This window comes from Telopea speciosissima, chromosome 7 (genome assembly GCF_018873765.1).
Source record: "Telopea speciosissima isolate NSW1024214 ecotype Mountain lineage chromosome 7, Tspe_v1, whole genome shotgun sequence".
In the NCBI taxonomy this organism is placed as follows: domain Eukaryota; kingdom Viridiplantae; phylum Streptophyta; class Magnoliopsida; order Proteales; family Proteaceae; genus Telopea; species Telopea speciosissima.
In genome coordinates, this window is record NC_057922.1 from 16,430,671 (window position 1) to 16,458,272 (window position 27,602).

General features: G+C 37.8%; 1 protein-coding gene across 4 annotated transcripts; it reads right to left on the bottom strand.

The window, feature by feature from the left end:
• Window positions 1–5,450: 5,450 nt before the first annotated feature.
• LOC122667804 (carboxyl-terminal-processing peptidase 2, chloroplastic) lies at window positions 5,451–26,292 on the bottom strand. 4 transcript variants are annotated; one of them, XM_043864237.1, is made up of 13 exons: window positions 26,129–26,291; window positions 23,166–23,505; window positions 22,895–23,044; window positions 22,148–22,230; window positions 21,820–22,025; window positions 15,012–15,080; window positions 14,780–14,898; window positions 13,562–13,637; window positions 13,440–13,481; window positions 12,063–12,171; window positions 7,533–7,630; window positions 5,840–5,933; window positions 5,451–5,750 (listed from the first exon to the last, which is right to left on the bottom strand). In XM_043864237.1, exons 1-13 carry the CDS (start codon window positions 26,225–26,227, stop codon window positions 5,625–5,627), a joined length of 1,611 nt encoding a protein of 536 aa, XP_043720172.1. In that variant the 5' UTR covers window positions 26,228–26,291; the 3' UTR covers window positions 5,451–5,624. The 4 variants fall into 4 exon arrangements, with proteins under 4 accessions (XP_043720172.1, XP_043720174.1, XP_043720173.1 ...); XM_043864239.1 differs by lacking the exon at window positions 22,895–23,044 and having other exon boundaries at window positions 26,129–26,292; XM_043864238.1 differs by lacking the exon at window positions 13,440–13,481 and having other exon boundaries at window positions 26,129–26,292.
• Between the last annotated feature and the right edge of the window lie 1,310 nt (window positions 26,293–27,602).

Genomic DNA, 27,602 nt, shown 5'->3' on the forward strand with positions numbered 1-27,602 from the left:
AAAATCATTTTCAAACAATCACTATTCATCCTATTTTTTTCATTTTCTTTTTTCAAATAAATCATTTATTTTTCCAGAAATTATAATAAATAATTTATTAACTGAAAAAAAAATCCGACTCCATGAAGTGATAGATCGGGCAAAGATGTTCAACATATATTAAAACCACATGAATCTAACAAGGATTACAAATTTTTTTTTTGGAAAAAATAGATTTGGGGAAGAAATAGAAAACACCTTTGAAATCTTGCAAATAGGTGATGATGCTCCAAATTGGCACTTGAATCTTCACTTTGGCACTTCAATCTAACTCCAAACAGTGCATTCCATCCAACAATTGAAAGAAAGAAGAAGAAATTTGAAGGAGAGGTGTTTTTCCCCTTGGTTTAGAGCCTAAGAACTTCTGTTCCTGCTCTCTCTTATGTTGGAAATGGGTTTTTGGGTGAAAATTGGGCTGAATACAAGTAAATAGCACCTTTGGGCCCAACCGAGATATCACCGAGATCTCGCCGAGATATTGTTTTTTTTGTACTTAAAAAAACTTGATTTTCACCTTCGAGATATCACCGAGATCTCGCCGAGATCTCGGTCGAGAAAGTGCACTTTTGAGTACCGACTAGGAACTCGACTCGGGCAAAGAAACTCGGCGAGATCTCGCGAGTTCTCGAACCTTGTCTGAGACTGGACTGAGTCAAATTCAGGGCCCAAGCTGCCCAAGAAACCCATAACTGCAAGTAGCTCACGTTATTGTTGCATCTGTGTCACATCCGAGGTAATGGGCAGCAAAGCATTCAATTCTTCATACATTCTCTTGTAATCAGCAAAATGTTGAGTCAAAGGACGACTCTTCCGATCAACTCAATAAAACTCTTGAGAGAGTTCATAAATCCTGGATAGATTGTTGTGTCTAGAATATAAGACAGTCAGGTAATCCCATAAATCTTTGACAGTGTTAATATGGGTCACAAGATCTACAATAGTACTATCCATAGAGTTTAACATCTGACCCAAAATACGAGCATCAGTAACCTCCCACGTATCAGCATCCATGCTAGCAGGTTTCTTCCCAGTCAAGTGATGTTTCTCACCCCTCCCTGTGAGAACCAGGGACACAATCTTGTGCCACTCTGAAAATTCTGACTGCCTTCCAACTTCGTAGAGGTCAGAAAATTTGATGATGAGGATGCTACCTCAGTCACAATCTTACCCTCCTTCGATGTCTCACCCATGAGTGCCACCGAAGACAAACACCAAGGAGATACAACCCAACAATAGCAGCCTTCAACCAATCACCAGAAAGCTAAAAGACAGACTCAAACAGTCCACAATATGCACCAAATAAAATCACACCAGCAGGGTGCAAATAGCATACCACCCAATCACACCAAACAGCATACCTCCCAATAACAAATCACCCAAACAGTGTGCAGCCCAGAAAATCACAGCAGCAGCATATCAGTCCAAGAAAAGACAGTCCAACAGCATATCATCAGCCTAACAGCTCAATAGCAAGGCAATAAAAGCATTCCAGCAGTATAACGTTAGCATAACAGCCCAAAAATATCCCCAAAAATCGATTCAATGATCGATATCAATGGCAAGATCGAACCAGCAGCAAAATAAAGTCTGGGGAATGATAACCGATAGCAGAAAACCCAGATACCGGAACAAGAAGAAGCCATTTTCCAGGACTTCCAGTAGAGTTGAAAAGAATGAGGAAGCAAAACAAGGGCAAACCAGTGAGGCTACTGAGGAGAAGTGGGGTTACCAGTCATGGGTAGTGACCAATGATGGTTCAGCCAAGGGTACTGAACGTGCACCAAGTTTTGGTGGATGGGATGATCTGGATAGACGAGGGAGGTCTGCAAAAATGCCCCCAAAGAGGCCAGCTCAAACACCGGCAGGGCCACCGGGGCCACAGAGGGAGAAGAAAGGCAAGTTTAGTAGGAGGAGAAATAGGGACACACCCTTACTGCTAAGGTTGCTTATCGCAGTTTTCCCATTCTTGGGTTCATGGACTAGGATGTTATAGTGATCTCAGGCATACTTGATCGGCTTGGAGGTGATAATTTTTTACTTGCAAATGTGGAGCAGGTGACATGATTGGCAGTGCAATATTTCATATTGATAACACAAGACAATTTCTTGCTCGACTTAGCTTGAAATTCTGCCAATTTGACATCATTGAATTTCAAAGGGCTTGAGTTCTAGATTTGTATATGTCACTGAAAAGCTTTTGGTATACCAGAGGTCTCTATGGTGATCTTTCATGTTGTGACTTCTGATGTTCTTCGTCCCCTCACTTTGGTGGTGTAGAAGCATCTTTCTTGTGTGGTTAGTATTTTTCACTCACAGATGTGATGAGGTCAGGGTATTGTGTGGAACCAGAATTGATCAGATAAAGGTGGTAACAGAGTAAGGATTTAGCATGGCACTATGTTGAACCAGTTTAACATTTTAGGAACTCCATAAGCCCAACAGTATGCAGGGGTTTGGTCTCAGACGACTCTCAAAACACATCGACCATTTCGAATTGGCACATGTCAAGAACAAGAAGCTGAGCAAGGGATAGGTAAATGATCCCTCACAATAAACTAAGTCACGAAGACTAGTATCTCATGGATCGGATATTTCACTTTGTTTTATTGCAGAACTCCACAAATTGGTGCTTGATCAGTAGTCTGTGCTTCTACATAGAATAAAGAAGCAAGTTATGTGTAGAGTTAGTTCATTTCTATTTTGTGGCATTGATAAGACTTTATATGTGAGAAGCTTTTAGATGTTTCATAATGGAAGGAGGCAGGAGTGTGCCTATAGCCCTATTCACCATTTCTGACTCCTGCACTCTCGTACTTCAGATATTGAGAAGAAATATCAAATGAATTACATTAATTATGTGTACATCTTAGGGGATTAGGGTATGACAATAAGGCATATGATAGGAAAGCAACAATGTTTCAGTATCATCGACATGAATGTGGTGGGGTCCTTGACGGAATGCTATGGATGACATCGTGTTAGGTACTTGACCGATATGTCAGAGCTTTTGGAATGCGTTAAATCAATTCCTTTAATCTATCACATACTAGGCTGATTCAATCTAGCGGGCATACATTAGATCGAGTCCCAGTATGCACATAACAGACTAAGGATGTCAAAATAGAACCGAAACCGAATATTGGAACCGGAACCGGCCGTTTACAATTGAACCGAATCGCACTATAGAAAAATGATCCGGTTTTGATTTTATATTTTCTTTTTCCAGTTCGGTTTTGACTTTTACCGTAAAATCGCAGTTCTAAACCGAATAAGAAACCGGAAAAATCGAATAAAAATCGATATCTCTTACTTTAATACTAACTCATGCATCAATTGGATTAATTAATAACATATAATTAATTTAAGGGAGAAAGTTCTCTGTCCGGTAGTGTGGCCTACGCCAGCACTCCCATGAGTCTATCTCTCTCCTCCCCATATGAAAATACATCTCAGCCCCCTTGTTTTGAGGAGGAGAGAGATAGATACATGGAAGTGTTGGCGTAGGCCACACTCCCGAACAGAAAACTACTTCCCTTAATTTAATAAATATAATTATTGCATCAACTTGAAGCATAAAATAAGTAAAATGTCATGGGTTAACTATATATTATATTAGTTCAAATATAAATTGAAAATTATGAATGATGTTAAAATGGATTAACAAAATCCTACTTTTTAATAGAAGAAATAGTTCGCTCATCATGTGAGAGTGAAGAAGAAAAAAAAAATGGAAAAACAAAGAATAGAAAAGGAAAATGACAGGTGAAGATGGTAAGTTTTTTATTTTAATCACATAGGCATAGAAAATATGATAAGTGAGGGAGACCGGGAGAGAATGGGGAAACACATGAATATAAAGGCATTGAAAACCAAGGTTGTCTTCATTACTATTTCTCAAAATGACACTACACAAACTGCATGTGAATCGATTGTGAATTGGATAACGAAAACCGAATAGAAATCAGTAAAATCGGACCGTATGAAAAACAATTATGGTTTTGGCTAATTCCTGTCCGGTTCGATTTTGATTTCACCTTATCAAAATGTAAATCGCACCGCAACTGAACCGAATAACCAGAACCGCACCGTTTGACATCCTTATAACAGACCACCACGCTTTCGTAGTCGTCGTCCTTGGCGGCTTTTACTCTAGGCAGCTTCACTCTGGTTGTAGGTAACTCTTTTTAAGCGGTTCCATTCTACTCCAAGATTTTTACCTGGCGGCAAGTAGTCCTTCTTGACGGCTTTCATTCTACTCCAGATAGTCCTTTCCTTGGTAGTTTTTTCCGTGACTCAAACTCGTGACATGGTGTCTGACTCTGATACCAAATATTAGATACTTGACCGATATGTTAAAAGCTCTAGAACTGTTGAAACGTGTTAAATCAAATCCCTTAACCTTTCTCATGCTAGGCTGATCCAATCTAACGCTCATACTCTAGATCAACCTATTTGGCACATAACACATTGTCAGGGCAACTAGGGGTGGATGAAAATTTTGAACGGTTTCATGAGCCATCCTCTCTCTCTCTCTTTTGCACACAGGTACACATACAAAAGGAGACCAAAAAAAAAAAAAAAGTTGGAAGTGTTGATACAGATAACCTCACGAGAGTAATGATCCTTGACACCACCAGTGAACATTAACAAACACATCTTTCCTCCTGGGATTTTCCCAATATGGTTGATGTGATCAACAGGACTACACTTTAAAGGGGAAAGCTTACCGTGATGTTATGGCATTGAGCTCTTATGCACCTTTAACAGATGGGCAGCGAATTTCTGCTACATGGTTACATGGTTTATGATAGAGGAATTAAAAAGCAAAATTGGGAACTGGGTTGGTCTCCATTGATTCTGATTTGAATATGCTGTTTAGCTAAAAGATTTAAGTTCCCTTCACATCCAGCAGTTTGGATGGACCAAAGGGAGGGGATAATGGCCTATAAATGAGATCTATGCATATTTTTGGCTGATTCCATATTTTCCCTTTACCATTATGAGAGTTGGAGGCTTTCGGATCGGTACCGTGGATTTTGATTCGAATCCGCTGATTATTTTCAATTCCAATTTTTGAAACCTTAAAATCTCCTACACCTGTGCCCTTTTTTTTTTTTTTTTTTTTTGATAGGTAAGGGGGGATGTAGGATGTGCACCAGGAGACTTGAACTCAAGACCTCCTGGTAGCAATGGGCCTTTACGCACCACTAGCTACCAAGTGCACTAGGCACTTGACCACGTATCATATCAATTATTCCTTCTCATTTTAAATGTTGTGCATCTATCCTTTTTTTTTTTTTTTTTTTTTTTTTCTCATATAGATTGAATACCATCTTTCAACTAGATTAATTGGCTTAAGACAAGTTATTTGTTTCTCTTCCTAGTTCCATCCCAAGATTTAATTAAGTACATTCAAACGAAAACAATGAAACGCCATTTATATTATCCAAATCGGCAAATTAATTTTCATGAATGAGTATAATACTAAAGATTGAAACCCAAACTGTAGAACCAATGGGAACCAGAATTCTGGTTTGCAACAACATTAGTAGAACAAATAATGTTAACATTCACATCAGACCCTGTCATCTCGAAAATAGCTTGACTTTATTGAGGTTGCAAGCAGATGCAGGGTCCTTGAGACAGGTACAAAATCCATCTTCATCTGTAGGAAATGACCTAGGTAGAGGATGGTCTGGAATCACACCAACCTTGAAAGGCAAGTAAAAGTGAAGCGAAATTAAAGAAATACTTCACTTATTGGAAAAGGAATCAAAATCTCAGAGAAGAAGCTACTAACCTTGTCAATATCGTTATGTGCAGGGGTCTCATAACGAGCTACAGTAACAGCCAATCCAGAGCCATCAGATAGCTCAAAGACTGACTGGATCTTCCTGTATAGAAAAAGTTGCATGGATAACAACCAAAGAAAAAAGGGTAAAGTACACATACCCCCTAGAATGCACCCAATATTCTTCGTACCCTCCTAAGCGGCTCAATATTCCACGTACCACCCCTGCTTTACACCCCAAATGCCATTTAAGTCCACATTAGGTATTAAATGCTGTAAAATGACCAAACTACCCTTTCTTCTATCTTTTCTAAAATTTGAAAATACCTAATTGCCCTGACCTATTTGCTAAAATTTAAAAAGACTAAAATGCTCTCATCGTCCCCAAATCATCATCTTCTTTTACATACCCACCACTACCACCACCACCACTATTCTTAGAGAGCTAATGTACGCACTACGTAAATCGTACCTTGAAATCTCCCAAATAAATAAATTTTTTTTAAAAAAAAAGCAGCTTTGGACGAACAAGTTCAGCATTTTAGAAAGGAATCCTATGGAATCGGAGACTGTGAAACGAGGGAAGGAGGAAGAAAAAGGCACCCAATTGATCAGGGAAAATATGCAGAAAGGGATTAGAATTGGACGATTGTTGTCTCTGGTGATTTGTTTTCCCGGAGTAACAGATCTCTCGTTTTCTCTTTCGTCTTTTGATAGAGATTTTTGCTGGATTTCTTCCTTTTCAATTTCACTTTACATATCTACTTTGATTTAAAGCGAAAATAACGAAATTGAAGTTACATTGGCTGCATATACAGGAGAGAGATGTATCCAGATCCGAAACCCTAGAACAGAAACCAAACGAAAGGATTGTTGGAAAGCTGACAGAGAGCAGAATCGTAGAAAGATCAGAAAGGGAAAAGAGGAGGAAAAACGGCAATTCTAAATCAGAGTAGCAGAATACTTGTATTTGAAGATCAAAAGAAAAAACATCAGTAACAGGGTTGAACAAAAAGGAAAAGGGGTTGGGTGGGAAATGCAGATGAGGGAATGGGGTTAATTTTTTTTTCATTTTTCGTGTTTCACAGGGCTCTCAGTGAGTCAGTGTATTGACTAGGTCTTTGTGAACTGTGGAAAAGGGACACATTGGGGGGTGGGGGAGGAAGAAACAAGATGTGGTAACTGACGTGTTCCATTGAAGACTGAATTATTAGTGAAGGTAGGGTTCTATATTGACCTTTTGGTGACCAGAACTCGGCAATATGAAATGAGTTGTGATCTGCAAATTTTGATTGGAGTTCAGAGTACCTTACAGATGCCTCTGCTTCGTTGTTAGTTCGTTCGTTGATGGTGTTAATGGTGGTGGTGGTGGTGGTGGGTATGTAAAAAGAGATGATGATTTGGGGAAGATGAGGGCATTTTGGTCTTTTCAAAATTTAGCAATTAGGTCAGGGCAATTAGGTCTTTTCAAAATTTAGAAAAAATAGAAGAAAGGATAGTTTGGTCATTTTCTAGCATTTAAAACCTGATGTGGACTTAAATGGCATTTGGGGTGTGAAGAAGGGGTGGTACGTGGAATATTGAGCCGCTTAGGGGGTACAAGAAATATTGGGTGCATTCTAGGGGGGTACGTGTACTTTACTCAAGAAAAAAAAAACATGGTATATAGTACTAATATACGCTCTCCAAAAGTATAAATTACCCTTTCCCAAATGTTGGCTCTCCAAATAGCACTGCACGCTTATTGTCTTTCAATGCACCAGCTAATATTTCACTAGCACTTGCAGTTCCCTTGTTCACCTAATGGTAACAAACACATCATTGATATCTAAGAGAAAGGTTTTCTATTGTTTGGTTTAGAGGAACTCAGTAAAAAGTATGCAACAGATGTTTGTTTTTATTTTTTATCGGGGGGGGGTGGGGGTGGGGGGACCAACAACAGACCACCACCACCTTGAAATGTAGGGGGACAAATCTGTTACATCATGAGCCTTCTAGGTTAGTGAAACAAATCAGCTATCGCAGTTGGGAAAGAAATCTTGAACATTTATTTACTGACCCAGAAATTGAAGCATTGATTCAGGCTCCGTTTGCTTTAACATATGTTAATGAAACAATTCCTGGAAGCCTATTTGGTGATACTTAGATATGTCTTATTATTTACCTAAAACCATGGAATTAATTAGCACTAAGGCTTGCTGCACAAGTTTTTATTTGACATAAAACTAATTGTATCAAATCTTCGACCTTATAAAATTAGGAAATGGATTCCCTAAATCCTTTCCTCCATGCTCAGTTTCCAGCCATGTGGATAGATGATTTGGCAATCAGGATGTTGAATAGGCCACCTGCCAAAGTTTGGTGACCTATCCCAACCATGCTCCCAAGCTGGTATGGGGATTTCTCCCTTTGGTTTTCAACAGTTCCTGTTTCACAGTATGGTTTAATGGAATTTCATGTGGATTTAGGTTTCAGATTTCTTGGTTGTTCATGGGTCTCATGTTTCAGGTTTAGGTTTCACGGTTCAAAGTTTCATGTTTCATGGTTTAAGGTTTCAGATTGCAGGTTTCATGGTTTCAAGTTGCACGTAGTTTTATGGTGTTTTCCCGTGCGCCCTGCTCTATGCGTTTTCCAGCCAATTCTAGCCAGTTTGGTGGAAGAGATTCTGGCTGGGACAGGGCAGAACCCTAGTCCCTTCAAGTTCCATTCTATCCATAACACAGTGATATAGGTATAATAAATTAAACAAACATTCTGGAAATATCCTCAATAATTTACATCAAAAGAAAAAGCAACCCAATGGAGTTCCAGAATTCATTAAATTATTTTTTTTCATTTTTGTAAAAAGGAAATTTGTAGGTAAAATCAGAAAAGAAAGTCAGAGTTTCACTTCAAAATTTTCCTTTTACATGGTTATTACCTGGAAACAAATGGACTCTTAACGAATTTATAGATAGGAATCAAGAGCAAATAATGTAAGCCATTCAAATAAAGAGACAGAAGCGAGACAACTATATGGATGTAGCCGTTATCCATAATATCCAAAAAAAGTCGTTCAATTTGATTTTGTCATGTGTACATAATAAACATGTTCAAAACTTAATGCAGGCCAGTTTAATTTAAACCAGAATATAATACATAGGTTGGGCCTTATTTTTTGGGTTTTATTATTGTACTGGGCTGAAATATAAAGCCCACAAGTGGGGGCCTAAGGGGTGCACGGAAATTATTATTTTGCTAGTGGGTTGCATGTCTGGACTCCAAGTTTATCTTAGCTATACAAGCGTCCTATCGTTAGTTATTTTAGGATCTAACATCCCTACTTTATTTCTTCCACCACAGCCATCGATCACCCTTTTCTCTCTCATCATTCCACCACATCGACCCCTCAAATTCTGGTGGATATTTCTTAATCTGAATCTGGAACTTTAGATACTAAAACCTGTTATTATTCCTCATTAATTCCAAACCATTAGATTAAATACAGATATAATCAGATTAACCATTAGATCAGAAATTGATCATTAGTTCCAAGATCAGATCTAGCCCATATCTAGCCATCAAAATGGGATCTCTTTCATAATTTCATTCCATTATTGGGCCCATTACTCACAAGCCAATCAGATCTATCAGATCAAATCGAAATTGGATCAGTTCAGTATCAGTGTCAAAATCTTTTATTTCCTACGATGATTGATAGGTCTCACTTAAATCTCAAATTCTTGCACTTCAACTAAACATGTAGAGAAGTATGAAGAGATTTGTGGATGGATTTCTTGATCTCCAAAAAGGATTTTGAGAGATTGCCGATAATACTAGACGCCTATGCTATGATGTACCAGGCATGGTGGAAGCTTCAGGGAAAGAAAAACATAAAAGGGGAAAAAAAGGTGACAGACGAATTCAATAACCATCAAGAAGAGACATCAAAATCAAAGATGACTTGATTGAAGGTCTGATTGAAGTTGTGACGCCCAAGAACAGATTCCAATCGGAGAGACAATTTGACATTGTTCATCAAGAGATCGAGACCGTTGATTTCCTTCTTCTTCCACAAATCTTGGATATAAGGAACCCAATCGTTGCTGATTTTGATCGTGAGATGCGTTGGATCATCACACCATCAAAGCCAACGATCATGGATGTTGATCGAGTAGTGGAGATTTGTCCTCATTATAAGACTTGAGAACAAGTCTTCTCTAACAAGGGAATAATGCAGACTCAGTTTAAATTTAGGCTACAATTTAATCTAGGTTTATGTTGGCCTTAAGTTTTTTGGTTTTATTATTGAACTGGTATGAAATATAAAGCCCAAAATTTGGGGCCTAGGGGTACATGGAAATTATTATTTTATTAGTGGATCTCATATCTAGAGTCTAAGTTTATCTTAGCTTATACAAGAGTCCTATAGTTAAGAAATAACATCCCTACTTTATCTCTATCACGATAACCATCGATCACCCTTTTCTCTCTCATTAATCCACTCCATCGACCCCTCAAATTCTGGTTGGATATTTCTTAATCTGAATTTAGAATCTTAAATATTAAAATCTGTGATTTTCCTCATTAATTCTAAACCATTAGATCTAAATTCAGATATAGCCATATCAACCATTATATCAAAATATGACTGTTAGTTCTAAGATCAGATCTTGTTCATATCTAGCTGTCGGATTGGGATCTCTTTCATTCCATTATTGCGACATTACCGGCAGGCCAATCAGATCCATCAGATCTGATTGAAACTGAATCAAAACCCCATTTCTCACCAATCACTAACTGATACACTCAACAGACTGCTCAACCCAACCCTCCATATGGATGGGATGTTCCTAGAGTCACTAGGGCTCTATAATGTATAAGGAGATGTATGTTATCTCCAGGATTCCCCGTCTGCATCAAATCCAGAAATAATGACAAAAAATGAGCCCCCTTCCACCTCTATGAAAGACCACTGAAGTGTATATGAGAATAAAAAACCAAAAGATACATGACTCGCAATCCACAGTAGTTAAATTAGTTAAATAAGTAACCCCCATTGGGCCTAAGATGGCTGTAATGTGCCTCTAAATTACTAAATACTCCACCAAAACCAGCAGGGCCCAGCTTCACTGGAGAGTCCCATCAAATTGTGAGAGCACACGACTAGGGGACCTGTTGCTGGACTGGATCACCGTAAGGATGAAATGGGATGATCTAACTACCTTAACCCAATCCCAATCTCACCATTACAATCAGTTCTCTATAATCTTCTGCTGCGTCATAGAAGTAAAATAGGTAAACAAACCAGCAAAGTGGTTGATTTTCATCACGCATCATGGAAGCAGCTCCTGAACAAAGGCTCCGTTTGGTTGCAAGGGAAATAAGGGGAGAGGGAAGTGAAAATTCAAACCTAAAAAAGAAGCTTTTGTAATCATTACCTAACATGATTGTGTAACTAACTTCAAATCATTCCAAATTTGGTTATTCAATTTTACTTTACTTGGCAATCAATTTCCTTCAATTTAAAAAGTAAAATAGTTTAATTTTATTGAATATGATAAGAGCTTTAAGTAGGTTACACAATGATGTTAGGTAATGATTACAAAAGTTTCCTTTTCCATTGTTAATAAATCTCAGTTCCCTTCCTTTCCCTTTACTTGAAATAAGGGGAAAGGGAAGTGAAAATTCAAACCTAAAAAAGAAGCTTTTGTAATCATTACCTAACATGACTGTGTAACTAACTTCAAATCATTCCAAATTTGTTTATTCAATTTTATTTTACTTTACAATCAATTTCCTTCAATTTAAAAAGTAAAATAGTCTAATTATTGAATATGGTAAGAGCATTAAGTAGGTTACACAATGATGTTGCGTAATGATTACAAAAGTTTCATTTTTCCTCGTTAAACAAACCTCAGTTCCCTTCCTTTCCCTTACTTGCAACCAAATGGAGCCGAACTGGTTTTTTCCTAGACAGTAAATTCTGAAACTTTATTTTGATTATCAACTAAGCTCTATGATTTTCTCTTTCCAATGACTCAAGAGCTATCTAAAGGGAGAAGAGAACCCTCTAGAACCAGACTACACAAAAGAAACATAAATGCTGCACAAAATAAACAAAAATGCGGGCATTAAAGTTTTTTTCTGTCCTAAACGTTAGTTCTCTTATCTGTGTAAACTTACTAACATTAAAGTTCTCAAGGAATTCTGTAGCCAAATCTCAAGAATAGCATAAAACAAATACTCATACCAGCACAGCTAGAGGTTCTGAAGCTGCAATTGCATTGCTCCCATCTGCCTCATAAATATCTCGAACACCACGATTATCACAAATATAAACAATCACACCTTTCTCCAACCTAAATGGAAACAGCCAGTAATGAAAATGCCATATGAGAGAATCATAACAACAGCTTAATTTTTGAATGGCCAAGTAAGCAGAACCACTTCTGGTATTTATCAAAGAATAAATAAATAAAGAGTAATCAGAATCGCAATAGGCACATATTATGGTCAAATTACTGGTAGCATTTTCGGACAAAACAAGTCAAAACTAATGACGAAGAAACCTCAAAAGTACAAGCAATAAACACAGACTTATCTTGAAGAAATCCCATTACACAAGTACATGTTGATCTTTGTTTATGCATTGGGGTCTCTAACAAAATACATGAAGTCCATCCAAAGAAAAATGATATAAATGCACAGGGGTCAGGAGTAGCTCTCCACTCCACTCTGCAAGGGTAGATTACTCAGTCGCTTTAACATAGTGTCTGGGCACCCATCCAGAGACATTAGAGTGCCTCAGACAGGCACCCCCCCCCCCCCCAGGGAATGAGCTGTTATGCCCCATTTCAGAGCCAGCACAAATGGTATATAAATGCAGATTCATTAGTGAGATTAGTACCGCAAATCCATGTACTACAAAGATTGCACATTTTTAAATTCCTCAAACATTATACATATTTGATAAAATTACCAATTTATGCTAGAAGATGTTGTCCTACATGAATACCCCAAATATCCAACTATTCAAGGTCTTGGCAATGCGCAGTTCTCATTTCATTCTGATTGGACTTTGCCTTTATGAAGCTAAGTTATACCAATATGACATTATACATGCACATAGTCATACAAATTACTCAGAGAGGCATGTTCATTCCATCTTCTGATAAATCATAGTTTATGTGCATTATTAACTAAAACATAAATGTAGGAAATTGTGACAAGATCAGTAAATTATGTTGGTAATAATTACAGATTGGTGGTTGAGTTGGCATACAATGAAGAGATGCCCCCACCCCCCCTGGAGGGGGAGAGAGAGATGTTTCACAAATCACAAGACAAAACAACAAGAACTGGACACCAATATCACCATCCAAGAAGCATATTGAATGGCCTCAGAATCCATTGATTAATTTTTAGCAGAACATTACCAGCAATAAACAACAAAAACAACAAAAACAACAACAACAACTTAGCCTTATCCCAACTAAATGGGGTCAGCTACATGGATTCTTGCAAAGACAAAATATTCATAATAGAAGTAAAAAGAAAAGGAACATAACAGAATGCAAAAACAAAATGAAAAGCAGTGCTATCATCTTTTTATCATTACCAATCTTACCAGATCTTGGCAATCTCAATTCCTTCCGGAAATAGACCACCACTGCAGAAAATTCAGTATTTCAGTAAGCTAGTAAGATTCCAAGGTCAATGCTGATTCATGTTTACATACATTCTAATTACCTGTTATCTCGAAGGTCCAACACAAAGGCATTCACATTGTTGCTCCTTAAAGTTTCAATTGCTTCCTTGACAGCAGCTGCAAAGGAATAAAAATCTTAAAAAGCTTTGCTTATTGTTCACAATATACAGGGCTATTCACACTATTAAACAGCTCTAGACCCCTAAATTTGATAGAAGGAAACAACAGTATTCTCCGTCATCTTCTTCTTTCATTAGAAAAATTCACCATATGAAAAAGAGATGCATCACTTCTTATGAATTCAGAGCACATGTTTCATGTATGGAAACAAAATATTTGATAGATTAGTTTTACCGTATGTGGGAAGAGATTTAGTTCTCCCAATTAAATCAAAGTGAGAGTAACTTGAGAAACAGATCTGTTTCACGAAGACTATGGAAGAGAAAATATTGTGTGACCAAAAAGCAAAGAGCAGCCAACAGGATGGAGGATGACATGGCCAAACCATGTTTAGTTAGGCCTAAAATATCACGTGGGAATCTATCCTTTTGTAGTCCCTTTAACTCTTTGTGTGTCATTGGTGGATCTAGTGGGCCCCCTATATTGTACCATTTTTCAACACAATTTTTCTAGTCATCAAAATTAAAAGAGGGGGGGGGGGGAGGGGAGGAAACTATGTGATCGGAAGAATAGGTTCAAGAAGGTAGTAGTCCAAGTATTAGTTGGTACAATTGTATCAACATTGATGCACGTTATATAGCTAGGCTAAAAGAATTTTGATGGGAATAGTTTCTCCTGATTATAGTTCTTACTGGAAACTTGTGTACAATACTACGATATCCCTAGACACCCTTAAGTTACCCTATAAATTTATTTTTTTTTTTTAAAAAGAAAACAGACCAAGATTACATAGGAAACCAGGCAGAAGTGTTTTGACCAAGGAAGTGCTTAAAATTAATAAACTTCCCTTGGAGCTCCTGGGCCAAACAGACAAATTGGCCCCATCACATAATTAACACAATAAACCATGCAGTAAATCCATGTGAAACATTGAGAATGGAAGTGATTAATGATAAGATAAGGTTATAACTGAAAATCTACAATTGCCAGACCACTCAAACCTAAAGATCACATAATAACCCTTCAAGTAAAGCTTCTTTTGAATCTAAAACAGGTATCTTGAGCCAAATTATTGCTTAAAAACTGAAGCAAAACTCCTGGAGGTAACCAACAGTATGGAAATAGTGAGTAGTACTTACCGGAAGCATTTTGATTGAATGATGATAGTTTAATATATCCAATTCTTGATGTGTCCTTCCCTAAACCAGGAACATCACATAGTCTTGACTTGACTGGATTTAATGAAAGCTTCTCCCGCCTGTAATCAATTATTTTTAATTATAAAATGAATGAACCTAGTGGTGATAGCTGAGCTTAAAGCAGTGAAATATAAATAGATTGAATTTAAACTGCAAGGTTCACAGAATGTACATCAAAGCCAAGTGTTTAATGTCAGGTCCACTGCGAATAGTCAATTCCACTGAACTTCCTTCAGGACCCCTGCAATGCACGTATGTTTAGGTGAATCAACAAATGATTGATTAGCAACTTATGTTATTCAACAGGAAAAGAAAAGCAAAACATTCAAAGAATGAATTTTGTTCCAAAGTGCAATAATTTTGTTTTTACATACAGAGGAATGGTGGAACAGGATTTTTCAAGCTAACCCCAAGTAGTTGGGGTCATAGTTCAAGATCTCGTCTCATCTCGCCATTTTGGGCAGGTCGGGATTTCCGAAATATCCAAATTTTTGCCGAAATATGGTATTTTTTCTGATATATTTCGGCAGTCCATCTCGGTGGGTTTTTGGCCATATTAAGGCCTGATACTTCATGTACACCCTTATTTAAGCTAAATAAACACATTTAAACATTTATATTGCAAAAAAAATGAACTCAAAGTGGTGTTTTGGGTTTGCACACATTGTTTAAGTAATATACTTAAATTTCGACAAAATTTCACGTAATATACCGAAATTTGGACTTTTTTCATTTCGCATGGTCATCTCGTCTCAGCAGTGTCAAGATATCCAAAATATACCGAAATATCGATATCACGAGATTTTGAACCATGGTTGGGATGATGCTTGGTGCGTTGAGTTGCTGGTTTTATTTTACGGAATAATTACACAAGCACAAAACAGGTTTTTTAAGAGGTGATGGGTATGAAAGGATGGGTTTAGCCATTTAGGAGGTCCATGAGCAGCCAGTGGCTAGCATGAGAATTAGTGAATCAGGGGATTTGTATTGAACTAGTATATCTCCATTTGTTATGGTTGAGTCAACCATGCAACTATACAAACACAGAAGAAGCCCTCAGAGAACAGACCCACCGTCTTTTAACACTCCAGCAAGGGACAGGTATCCCCAGTTCAACAGTTTTCAAATCAATGATCAGCCCATTTCTCATCTATGTTACCCGGACACAGCAAAGGACGAAGAGCAAAGATTCCATTTCTTGCACTCTAATCGCTTGTTGGACATGGGTATGGTTTATAAATTGAAGTATCCAGGTAACATAGTGTTGAAGTATTGTTCATGTGACACCGTTCACGTGAACATTGATTTGGTTGATATGTGTATCTTCTATTTTCCTAGTCCTAGTTTGAGTCCTAGTTTCTAATTATGTCAAGTCCTAATTCTACTGTGAGTTGTTAGTCTTAGTTTCAGTTTGAGTTGTTAGTTCTAGTTCTTTTCCTATTGTAACTTGGAATCCTATCATGATTAGGAGTTCCCCTTTCTATTGTGGAGTTCCCCTTTCTATTGTAATTTGAGATTATAAATACAAGCATTATGAGGGAGACTGAGAAGTTTAACAGTTCTCTCTTCTTCCTCATCTTCTTCTCTTTCTCTCTTCTTCCTCCATTCTCGGTTCTGGTTTTCTTCATCTATACTCTCTAACATGGTATCGAAGCTCATGGTCTGAAGTTACCCTGGGTTATTATCGTCTTGCCGGTTTGAGAGTCGTATAAGGTCTCTGGTGTGGTGAGCAGCCACCGTCACCGCTGCTGCATGTTTATAGATATTCAGTTTTTTGTTTGATTTTTGTTGCTATGGCTGTCGATTAAAAGTTCGAAGCCAGTTTTGTTTGGCTATGTGATTGGTTTTATGGCTTTTATCAAGCCTTGTTTATGTGTTGGTTGCTTGCCGCTGTTCCTTTTTGAGGACTGGTTCAAAGGTGGAAGAAGAAGGACATCCACCTGCAATTTTCTACTGGCTGTGTTCTTTGTCTGGGGATGGGGCTGCTATTACTACCCTTTTATTTTTTGTTATCATGGAATGATTCTGTTGGAGAAGATGACTGCTGTTGTGTGAATCGAACCAACATCTGAAGAACCTCTGTTCGTTGAAAGTGCTGTCCTCTTTAGAAGAACAAGGTCCTGCTGATTTAAATATTGATTTCCTGTTGAGTTGGTTGCGGTGTTTGGTGCTCTGGTTGTATGGTGTTTGCAGCAGCTGTGGTTTTCTTCTTCCCTTTGGACTACTACTCTTCCCTACTTTACCGTACCGTCGGTTCGAAGACGAAGGTTTCTCGGTTCGACTAGGTCCTCTCCTCCTGAGAAGCTAGTGAACAGAGAAGAAGGTGTTCTTCGATTTCTGGTTTCCAGGGTTGATTATTGCTGTGGGAAATTTTATTTGGATCGATTCATCAATTGTCGCTGTTGTTGTTTACTTCGATTGCTATCGAAGGTTTGTTTGTGGAATTAAATTCTGGTTTTCTACTTGCTAAATTGATTTGATGCTGTGGGTTGCTTTCGCTATCAGAGGAGATTGAAGGACCTGCTTTTGTTTGCTGATCGAAAAAGTAGAAGACCTGCTGCATCTTGATCCATCTCGATCTACCGTATCTGAACCAGATCCGTCGGCTGCTGGTTCGAAGTTTGAAGACAACCTTCATCAACAGGTCCGCTGTTTCCCCTTTGTTTACTGCCTCTCTGTTTTCCCTTTGTTTCCGCTGGTTCAAAGCCGTGACTGTCAAAAGGTAGAAGATGGTCAAAACTCTTTGCCTTTTGCAATCAATTCTTTCCTTTTATGAACTGGTTTCCCATGTCACCTGTTGCCATATCCTTTGGTTCAGGATTTTATCAAGAATGTGTTTTCTTTCTTTTCTCTAGTTGCGTGACTCAAGAGACTTGGTTCTTTTATTAGTTACTCTATTTTATTCCTTAAGTTTCCCTTTATGCCCTTATCATCTTCCCTTATCTACCTCTGTCCTTATATTACTGCTCATTCCGACATTACCCTTTTGCCTTGGGTGGTATTTGTAATCAGATTTCATCTAAATTACAACTATGCCATCCCTTTTTTAATTGTGTTATTTACAATTCTGCCATTCCCCTTGCAAAATTCTGGTTATTTACGGAACTGCCATTAATTTAATACATTCCCCTATTTGACTACCCAATTGACCCTTGAAAATTCTGGTTTATTACCAATTTGTCCTTTGGCTTGGTTTGTATTTAAAAAGTGGATTTCCACCAAATTACAATCATGCCATCCTTTTTACCAACACCATTCCCTTTCAATAATTCTAATTCCCTTCATATCCCATACCTTTGGTATTTACCCATAACCCCTTTGGAACCTTCTGGTAAATTACAATTTTGCCATTCTTTCCTTTTTAATTACCCATAGCACTTTTAGAAAATTCTGGAATATTATGTTTTTGCCCTATCTTTTACATTATCTCTGTTATGTCCACGTGTACTACACGTGAGGAGGGGATTATGTATAGTACACCTGCAGACATTGCAGAATGCAAAACTTGCAGGAACATTGGTGCAAAACATAGAAGATCAGTTTTCTCCACCATTACCATTGGGTATCCTTCGTTATTGGGTTGAGTTTGCTGTAAGGGGGAGATTGAAGTATTGAAGAGTACTGAAGATACTTGGTTGTTGCCTATGTGAGGACTTTCAGTTGGGTTGATACAGTTTTTTTCCGTTGCCTAATTCAGCTCGTTTCCGCTACTTGCTACTCTAGTTATTTAACTTCAAGATTTTATGTCATTATGACAATCTGAGATTCATCACCGGTTAGCTATTGAAGATCGTTAAAAGCTACCTTTTTTGGAAGAAATTCTAGTCCCGGTTTGCTGATCATGTCTGTCCAGGTTTTGAAGATCAATTATTTCAAGTTCTTGAAGGTTTATTTGGGAGCTACATTCATCTGTCAAGCTGAATTCTGCTGCAACTTAGTTTCTTCTCATTTTGTTCAAGTTGGGCATTAATACCTTGTATACGCCAACTTGAAGGGGAGTGTTTGCATTATTATGGAGTTCTTTTTTTTTTCTCCTTTTAGTTCAACCTGGATCTTCTTTCTTTACTTATTTGTATAATCCAGCTTGAGGGGGAGTGTTGAAGTATTGTTCATGTGACACTGTTCACGTGAACAGTGATTTGGTTGATATGTGTATCTTCTATTTTCCTAGTCTTAGTTTCTAATTATGTCAAGTCCTAATTTTACTGTGAGTTGTTAGTCTTAGTTTCAGTTTGAGTTGTTAGTACTAGTTCTTTTCCTATTGTAACTTGGAATCCTATCATGATTAGGAATTCCTAATCTGATTAGGAGTTCCCCTTTCTATTGTAATTTGAGATTATAAATACAAGCATTATGAGGGAGACTGAGAAGTTTAACAGTTCTCTCCTCTTCCTCATCTTCTTCTCTTTCTCTCTTCTTCCTCCATTCTCAGTTCTGGTTTTCTTCATCTATACTCTCTAACACATAGGTCTTCACCTCCTAGGAGGTAAAAGCAGCTACCCTGGAGATCAGGACCAGTGCCTCACTGAGTTTCTGCTTGAATCTCAAATTGTTTTGGATGCGATGCAGAAGAATCATAAATAGAGGATGGGGAATGATTTCCAAATCATGCTGCTTTGGGGATACTGCTTTGGGGGGCTGGCTGTTCTTAAGGCTACCGAAAACTCTCCTTTTAGAAACACATTGAATATAGGAAATGTTGGAGATGGTGCAAAACAGCATAGGGACTATCTCAAGGCAAGTAGGGAAAGTATCTATATTTCTTACTGTTATGAGGCAGTCCCACATGGGTTACTTGGGTTCAGAAAAATAACCCATAGGAGGATAAGATAAAACCTGATCAATAATTAATCAGTCAATGTTGGTATATTTGCCATGCTAACCACGTGCCATGTGCCAACATGCAAGAATGAGAATTTTATTCAGTTGTAGCTGGAAAGTGACCTGTAGACAGATGTGACACAGCAAAAATGAGGATTTGGATAATCAACAAGAAGAGAAGTCTGGTGAAGACATCTTCTTATAGATTAAAAAGCTTCACATGCAATGAAAGTGAACAAAGAAGCGGGTTTTCTTTTTCACATATTGACTTTCCTCGAGGACTCGAAGAAGATAATAGAGACGAGGAGTGAGGGAGGTGGTTAAAGATGATACTGGAACAAACCCAAACCAAAGTTGTTCCTCAATCATGCCCTGTACTGATGTTCTTTTTGCTTTGCTGCTGAAGCCTGTGGTGGGTTTTAAGCTGTTGGAGAAGCTGTTTCACCCAGGAGATGAGGCTTGTGGGTGGCATTGTCGGGTTTTCGCATCACTTTTTCTGTTCTGTTGTTTCAGTCATCGATTCTTGTTCTAGGGCTCTTCTCAAGCATTGACTTGTTTATTCCTCTTTATTCTTAACATATATTTTCTTTTTTTCAACAATCCCAACAAAAAATTATAATAAAATAAATAGGGTTCTCAAATGCTTAAGATTTAAGGACAAGCATAGTTCGAAAACTAGTTTCATTTCAGTGTTTCAATCAGGACTGAGATGACCGAAATTTTGCCAAAACAGTGTATTTTTTCCCATGAGTTTCGCTTGTCCATTTCGGGGGGTAAACGGCAGAAATAAGAGAAATACCGAAACGAAATAACCAAAATTTTGACGAAAAAAATACATTTTGCAGACCGAAATGAGCGAAATACCAAAACAAAATGACTGAAAATACTGAAATTTCAGTTATTTCGGTCGAAACACTTCCAGTCTCATATTTTGTATAGAGTTTCGTTTCGGTACCTTCGAAACTACCAAAATATTTGAGATTTCGGTGAGTTTTCGAACAATGAGGGCAAGGCAAAGTAGATAACGGTAAATGTCAGTCTAGAAATGGATCTCCAACAGCTAGAGACAGAAAGATTCATATGATAAAATTTAAGTTAACAACCCTCCACTTGAGCTTGCAAAAATAGAAGCATGTGAATAGCCACGACCCCATTAAAGTTCACATTGAATCCCTCACAAGCTAATGGATGAGGGGAAAACATAATAGCACATCCTTCCACTAAAATGGGTTAGAATGCCTGCTTGCATGCCCGGTATATGTGAAGAAAATTTTAAGACGCGCATGCGCGCGAGAGAGAGAGAAAGAGAGAAAAGAACAAGAAGCAAGTTAGATGAAAAAAAAAGTAATTGGAACAAAAGTATTGATAAATTAGTTAAAAAACAAGTGACAAAAAGATAAGAAAAAGACAGGGAAAACTTTAAATCTTGTAACAACAATATGACAGATACCGACATGGTACAAAATCCAGAAGCTTTGGATATTTTAAACATGAGATTATTCTAATATACTGTACATGGAACTAGATTCCATTACAAACATTAAACCAACCAGATAAAAAGATGTATGCTTTCAGTTGCATGTACACCACAAAATATTATCAGGAGAAGCATTTGGAAAGAAAAAAAAATGGGCGTACCCAGTGCACGAGGCTCCCACCACTGCAGGGTCCAGGGAAGGTCATAATGTACACAGCCTTACCCCTGCTTTCGCAAAGAGGCTGTTTCCAGACTTGAACCCTTCACCGCTTGGTCACAATGGAGCAACCTTACCATTGCACCAAGGCCCGACCTCTAGGAGAAGCATTTGAACATGACAATAAAACACAGTGCAGCTTCACAAAAATGATGTCATAAGCTTCGGAAGGTAATGAATATCCAAAACCATCATTTTTTTTTGTGGGGGGGGGGGGGGGTGGAAGCAAACAATGATAAGGATTTCTGGAGTTCTTTCAACGCAATACATAAACACTACAAGATTTTTGGAATAAAACTAGCAGTTGAAGTCCCATTTTATGTCCTTTTAGTTCTATATTTGAACTTCAATAATAAAATGACTGCTCCAATAGGTGAAAATGCAGGATCAAGAAATATTATATCCAAACATAACTCCCATATAAAAAAGATTAAACAAATTAAGCAGTTAAAGTAAAGGTCTCACTGCAAGCGTTCTGCAGCGCCATATAAGCCCATTGTTTCTGTACTTGTTTCATCAATCGCCAAAATAATATCTCCAGACATAATGCCAGCTCTATTTGCAGGGCTTCCTGGAGAAGATGATATTACAACTAGTCCTGTAGACCCGTCAAATTTAGTTGGGTAGCCAATGGACAGCCCTACACCTGTAAGAGAACCTTGAGTGCCAGACTGCCTTCAAAGAAGATAATGAAATATTTAGGGAGAACCTTTAAAACCATGTAAAAGCCTTCAAAGCTATACCTATTATGTGTATCTAATTCTCTTTAAGATGAGAAGAAACAGCTTTATGCCCGCAAACTCTTGAATCTGTCAGGCTCTAGGAAGCGAGTGAAAGGATCACCCAGTGTACCGAGCATCTTCCTTATTGCTGCATCTGAATGAAAATTTAAACATAACCGCAAGTTAGACAGCACTCTACATTATGGGGGAAAAGTAGGAGACCAATGAACTGCATCAGGAAGCTCATACATTGTAGACAGAACAGTCTTATCTGTTAAAGAATGAGACAATGGTGATCGCACTCATAATTAAAATTATCCTTATCTCAATCAATTCACCTGACTATTAAACCATAAAAGAGATCACAAATCCATTTGCCTCATGTCAAACCCACTCAACACATGCTTAAGCACAAACTTATTCACAGGTATCACTCACGGCCCTCTATAATTATGATTCATATAGAGCACTCTCAGTTTCCTAGCAGATCCATAAACCAAATCTGTTGTCAAGGCATGTATGAAAGCTCAGCCTATGCACTTCAACTCATAGCCCCTTTGGGACTAATATAAAGATAAATACTTCAGGAACTGTACTCAAATCAGAATTTCAAGCTAACAGAAAGAATGAAGAGTTGGTTTATGCATATAGAGGCAGGTTTGCAGGCTCTAGTTGGTTCCGGTCATAATTTGGCCAAGTCAAAGTCAAAGTTTCTGCCAATCAATATAAGATGCAAGCTGTGTAACAATACCAAAGTTAATGCCACTATGCCAGGAAGAAAGATAAGAGAACATCAAAGCAGAAGAGACGATACATACATGTTTCCTCTCTTGTGTTCATTGGTTCATTTCGTAGTGCATTTTCTCGATACCTAAACCAACTTTGACCATTGAAAGTTTTGTCAACATATGCCCGGTCAATTGTTCGCCATGCCTCCAAGAAAAGCATATTCTCTTCTGTAAGGGCCCCTACATGTCAATTATGTAAAAGTAATCCAACTTACTTAGAAAGGCAGGGCTAAAATCCTCATATAAGATTTTTGTAAATGGCAACAAATCAAAAAAATTTCCAGCTAGCATGTATACTTACAAGATGGAGTCTTGCTAATAGATATAGAAATTGTTGTGACAAGCATCCCAATGACCAACCGCACAAAAAGAACAGAAGCATAATGTTTAAACTTCTTGTGCCATTTTCCTATTTTGTGTAGGCAGACAATAGATCGATTCGACTTCAAAGGATGGCCATAACCTAAACAGATTGGACCACATTGAGACAATAAGCTTTTATGGAACTTCCGTAACGCCTCAGAATTTTCAGTTGTGTCATGATTACTTGGGCTGCAATAAACACTACTTCGTAAACATTGTAATGGACTCCAATGATGAGCTTTTACAAGCTTGGAGGTCCGAGATATCCATGGAAGGACCTGCAAAAAGCACATGCAAATGCATAACCAAATAGGATTACCGGTAACATATGCAAACATTCAGTCTGGTACCTTTAAGTAGATGATAGCATACCTTTCCCAATTGTGAAGGTAGCCTAAGCATGTGATTTTCTAGGTTCCACAACTCATAACTACTATCAAAATATGCAGTCCACTATTCATTTGGATCATCCAGGGATGAGTCAATAATTGAGACTAGACATATTTCAAAAGGGAGAAAAAAGAGAAGGGAAAAAGTCCAATTCAAAGCAGCTAGAAATCCCTTACGATTAGCAAACAACCTATACAATCAACTGGTAGCTATGTGGATACGGCATACAGGACAGTGTCAGCTATGATTCAACCCACCCAAATCTTTCCCTTCTTCAATGGCAACCAGCCTATCATTTCAATCCTATAGATTAGGCAACATTAACTGCCCTAGTAGAAGGTGCCATTGGATTCTCTGGTAAAGCCTTTGATTGTTGTACCTTAGCCCTGGGAGTGAAACCCACCTTCATACCCCCTCTAAGTAAACTATCAACAAACATTAACTATCCATGTCATTAAATTTCTCAGGCATGTCTATTTTAGATTAAGATTCTAAAACTAGATGGTGGCAATAGTTCTGTTGTTTTCCATATAACATTGGGGAGGAAAGGCCTACACTATGCCAGAAGGCAACTCCTGGATGGTGAACTTGCCGATGACAAAGGAGCTTAGTCCCGTAACATTATTTTACACAACACAACAAAGATGCTAATGAATACATCAAGAATGCTGACAAGCATGATAAAGGAAATTACTAGACAATGACATGGAGGCCAAGAGAAGATGGTTAGTGCTGGCATCCTGAAGCCAGGAAACATCAGCCATCATCAGATTTCACATAACACAATGTCTATTTTTGTTGATCCCACCTCAAGATTCACCATTGACAACATCTAGCCATCTATTTGTATCCCTCTTAACTATAAACAGGAAAGGGAAACCATAATAAAAGAAATCCAATTCTCTTTTTTCCAGCCTCTTCAAACAATCAACCAATCTATCTATCTATCTATTTACTTTTAGGAATTTTCCAGTCCAGATTGTGGGGTTATTTTTGTTGTTGATCTGAACTTTAAGTTACTATCCTAGAATTGTAGAATTTAAGTTGTTATTTTGTTTTTAGTTTACGCTTGTTTTTACGGAGTCCTAGTTAGGATGGGAGATGTTTCTAAGTCTATTATTGGACAATTAAGTAGGTTTAGGCTATTGCTAGCAATGTTAAGATTTGAGTTTTACATATACTTAGTAACCAGCCATTCAGGTATATGGATTTGAGTTATTTTGGGAATGAAGCTTTGCTCTTTTTTTTACCATGTAGGTTCATGGTACAATTGGATGGATTTTCAGCACTGTAAAGGTTGATTCCTTAGTGGAAGAGTGGATTCCATTCAAAGGTTAGGTGTATTCCTAATCATATCATTTATTTCTTTTTATCTTCTTCCTATTCTTCATTTCTCAGTTCGGTCTTCAATTTCCAGCAACCATATCTGTAGTTTTTTATACAAATTTTCAACTTCAACAATATTACACAAACATGTCAGGTCCAAGTTTTATTTTTCGAATTCAGTTTTGCAAATTTGAGTTTTATTCTTCTCCAGTCTTAAATCTGAACCTGCACTTTTCTCTTTTAAATTCCATTTTGTTCTTTCATTCTACAGTTCAGCAAGTTCTCTTCTGCTATTTTAGTTCTGTTACATCTTTATTCAATTTATCTAATCAGATTTGAATGAAAATGTCACAATCCTAGTAGGACTAGGATTCCACTAATCCTACTTGTACTAGAAGTCCTTTGATACTCTGAGGGTCTTAAACTAAGATTCTTCCAAGAGACTTATATGTGTGATTGGGATTCCCAATCCTAGTACAACTCTCTCTCGGCATACTCCACTGTATCCTCTCTCTTATGCCACTGGCACTAACACAACATTGTCATATTCCTCCACTGACTGCATCTGGAAATGGAGGTATTCAAATGCCCTTGAGACTAGTACTACCTCCAGGTTTGCCTCCTTAGAACTCACCGCTACCCTCCACGTATCTTTGACAGAGATGGCACTCACAGATATGAGAAATTACGGCTACCAGTCGCACTATAATGTATTATTAATTGGCCATTAGCGCTATAACAGTTATTCTGCAATCCATGAATTGAATGAGACTGATGAGAATTGAGCCATAAGTACACACCATTAGTAATCATTAAACATCTAAAAATTCCACATCAATCTGATCAAGAGACATTTATGGGTCTATTTCACCTTCGTTGATGATCAAACTACACCACCAATCAGAAGGTCAAAGAAATTTGGTTCTAGAAAATATTGGGTCAACTTTCCATTCAAGAGTTGAGCCTTTGAATGGTCGTCTCTGTTGCTACAGTGGAATGACACATTAACAAAACAATACCAGTTCATGTTATCGCATTTTGCTCTTAAACAAACGACGACAGATAGAAATCGATCATCAGTGAAAATATTGGAACTTTTAGAGAGAGTAAATCGCAAATATCCAACGTAATCAAACAACTCGAATAAAATTTAGTAAGAAACAGATTATTCGATCGAGAGGATACCTGAGGAGTAGAATTAGGATTTCTATTGACGATGGAGAGTTTGAAGACGACCACTGGCAGAGACTGCGAAGTGGTAGCAGAGCACGCAAGTGTCTCCATGCTTCTGCTACTGTGTTACACCACTCCAGTTCAAAGCCGACGGAGCTTTTGATTTCTTATCCGAGTTATCGTTGCTCTTTTTTTCAACTGGGTGACCAAAGAAATCCTGGACTTTATTCATATTGACTTTGATGTCCTTTCGAATTCAAACCGCAATTGTTAAACCAGATTTTGTACCGAGTCAATGTGGCTCTCTCCAAGCACGGTCGGCCGAAGATTGCCTCTCTTTCCCAATAAAACCCATATAAACCTTGAAAAATCATCAATTATTTCTTTCCACTAAGACCGTTTTAGTATGTCTAAATAAATTAAGAGAAAGAGCAGTCCACCCCTGCGCCCAAACACAGCATGCGAAATGACTATTACACCCCTGATCAATTCCATCTTTCCAGAGGGGTGTGACGGTAATTACCCATGTCCCAGTGTATGGGGATAAGAGCGGTGTGCACTGCACAATCGGATGGCATTCTTTCTCCCATAAATTAATATGAAGAAGCTCAAGTGAAAGATTGGTGGCATAAATATGGCATTTGAATTTGAATGAACATTTAATTTTTTTTCTAAGTTGGCATGCTTAGTATGTCTTTTATTTTCATAATTTATATTTGATAACCCAATGACAAGTTCTTGATTGGACAATTTTCAAAAGATACGTACTAAGCATGTCCTAGTCTTCTATGCCATAATCAATTGTTCTTCATCTATAGTGATAGACATTTAGCATACTACTGTGAGAGTTCGATAATATCTACCATGTTGAATTGTTTGATCTCTTAACGAGAAGCACTATTTCATTATCTCTTTTGTTTTGGACACATAATGACTAGATTCCAATATAACTATATTTCGCATAATTGACTAATGGGAAAACGATCTTTACTTGGTGGTGTTTCCTACGCCCTCTCACAGAGCACCTTGAGATAATGCTTTTGCCCCTTGGGTAGATACCCAGGCGTGCTCACCAAGAGCTTTAACTTGAGAACCAATTTTGCTCTTCATTTGTAAATCTACATACTAGAGGTTTAGTGCTTTATTTGTATATTTGGTTATTGAGTAATTATGAGTCTCTTCATTGGAAGAGTTTTGGTTGTAAGGATTACTAGTAGTGAGCCTCAGAAAACTAATATGGTTTTTTTTTTTTTTTTGATGAAAAAAACTAATATGGTTTAATGAGAGCCAATATAAATATTTGTGTTAATTGTGAGCCCAAGAAGAGGCACCCCCCTCCCACCATAGTGGTTAAATATCTCTTGTAGTTGGTAGTTAAAATCCCATTGGGCAGATAGATAGGATGGGTTAAAACAAAAAAAAAAACAAAATGTGAGCCCAAGAAAGCCATTGTGAGGGGTTTTGATTACTACCTTAAAGGTGATCC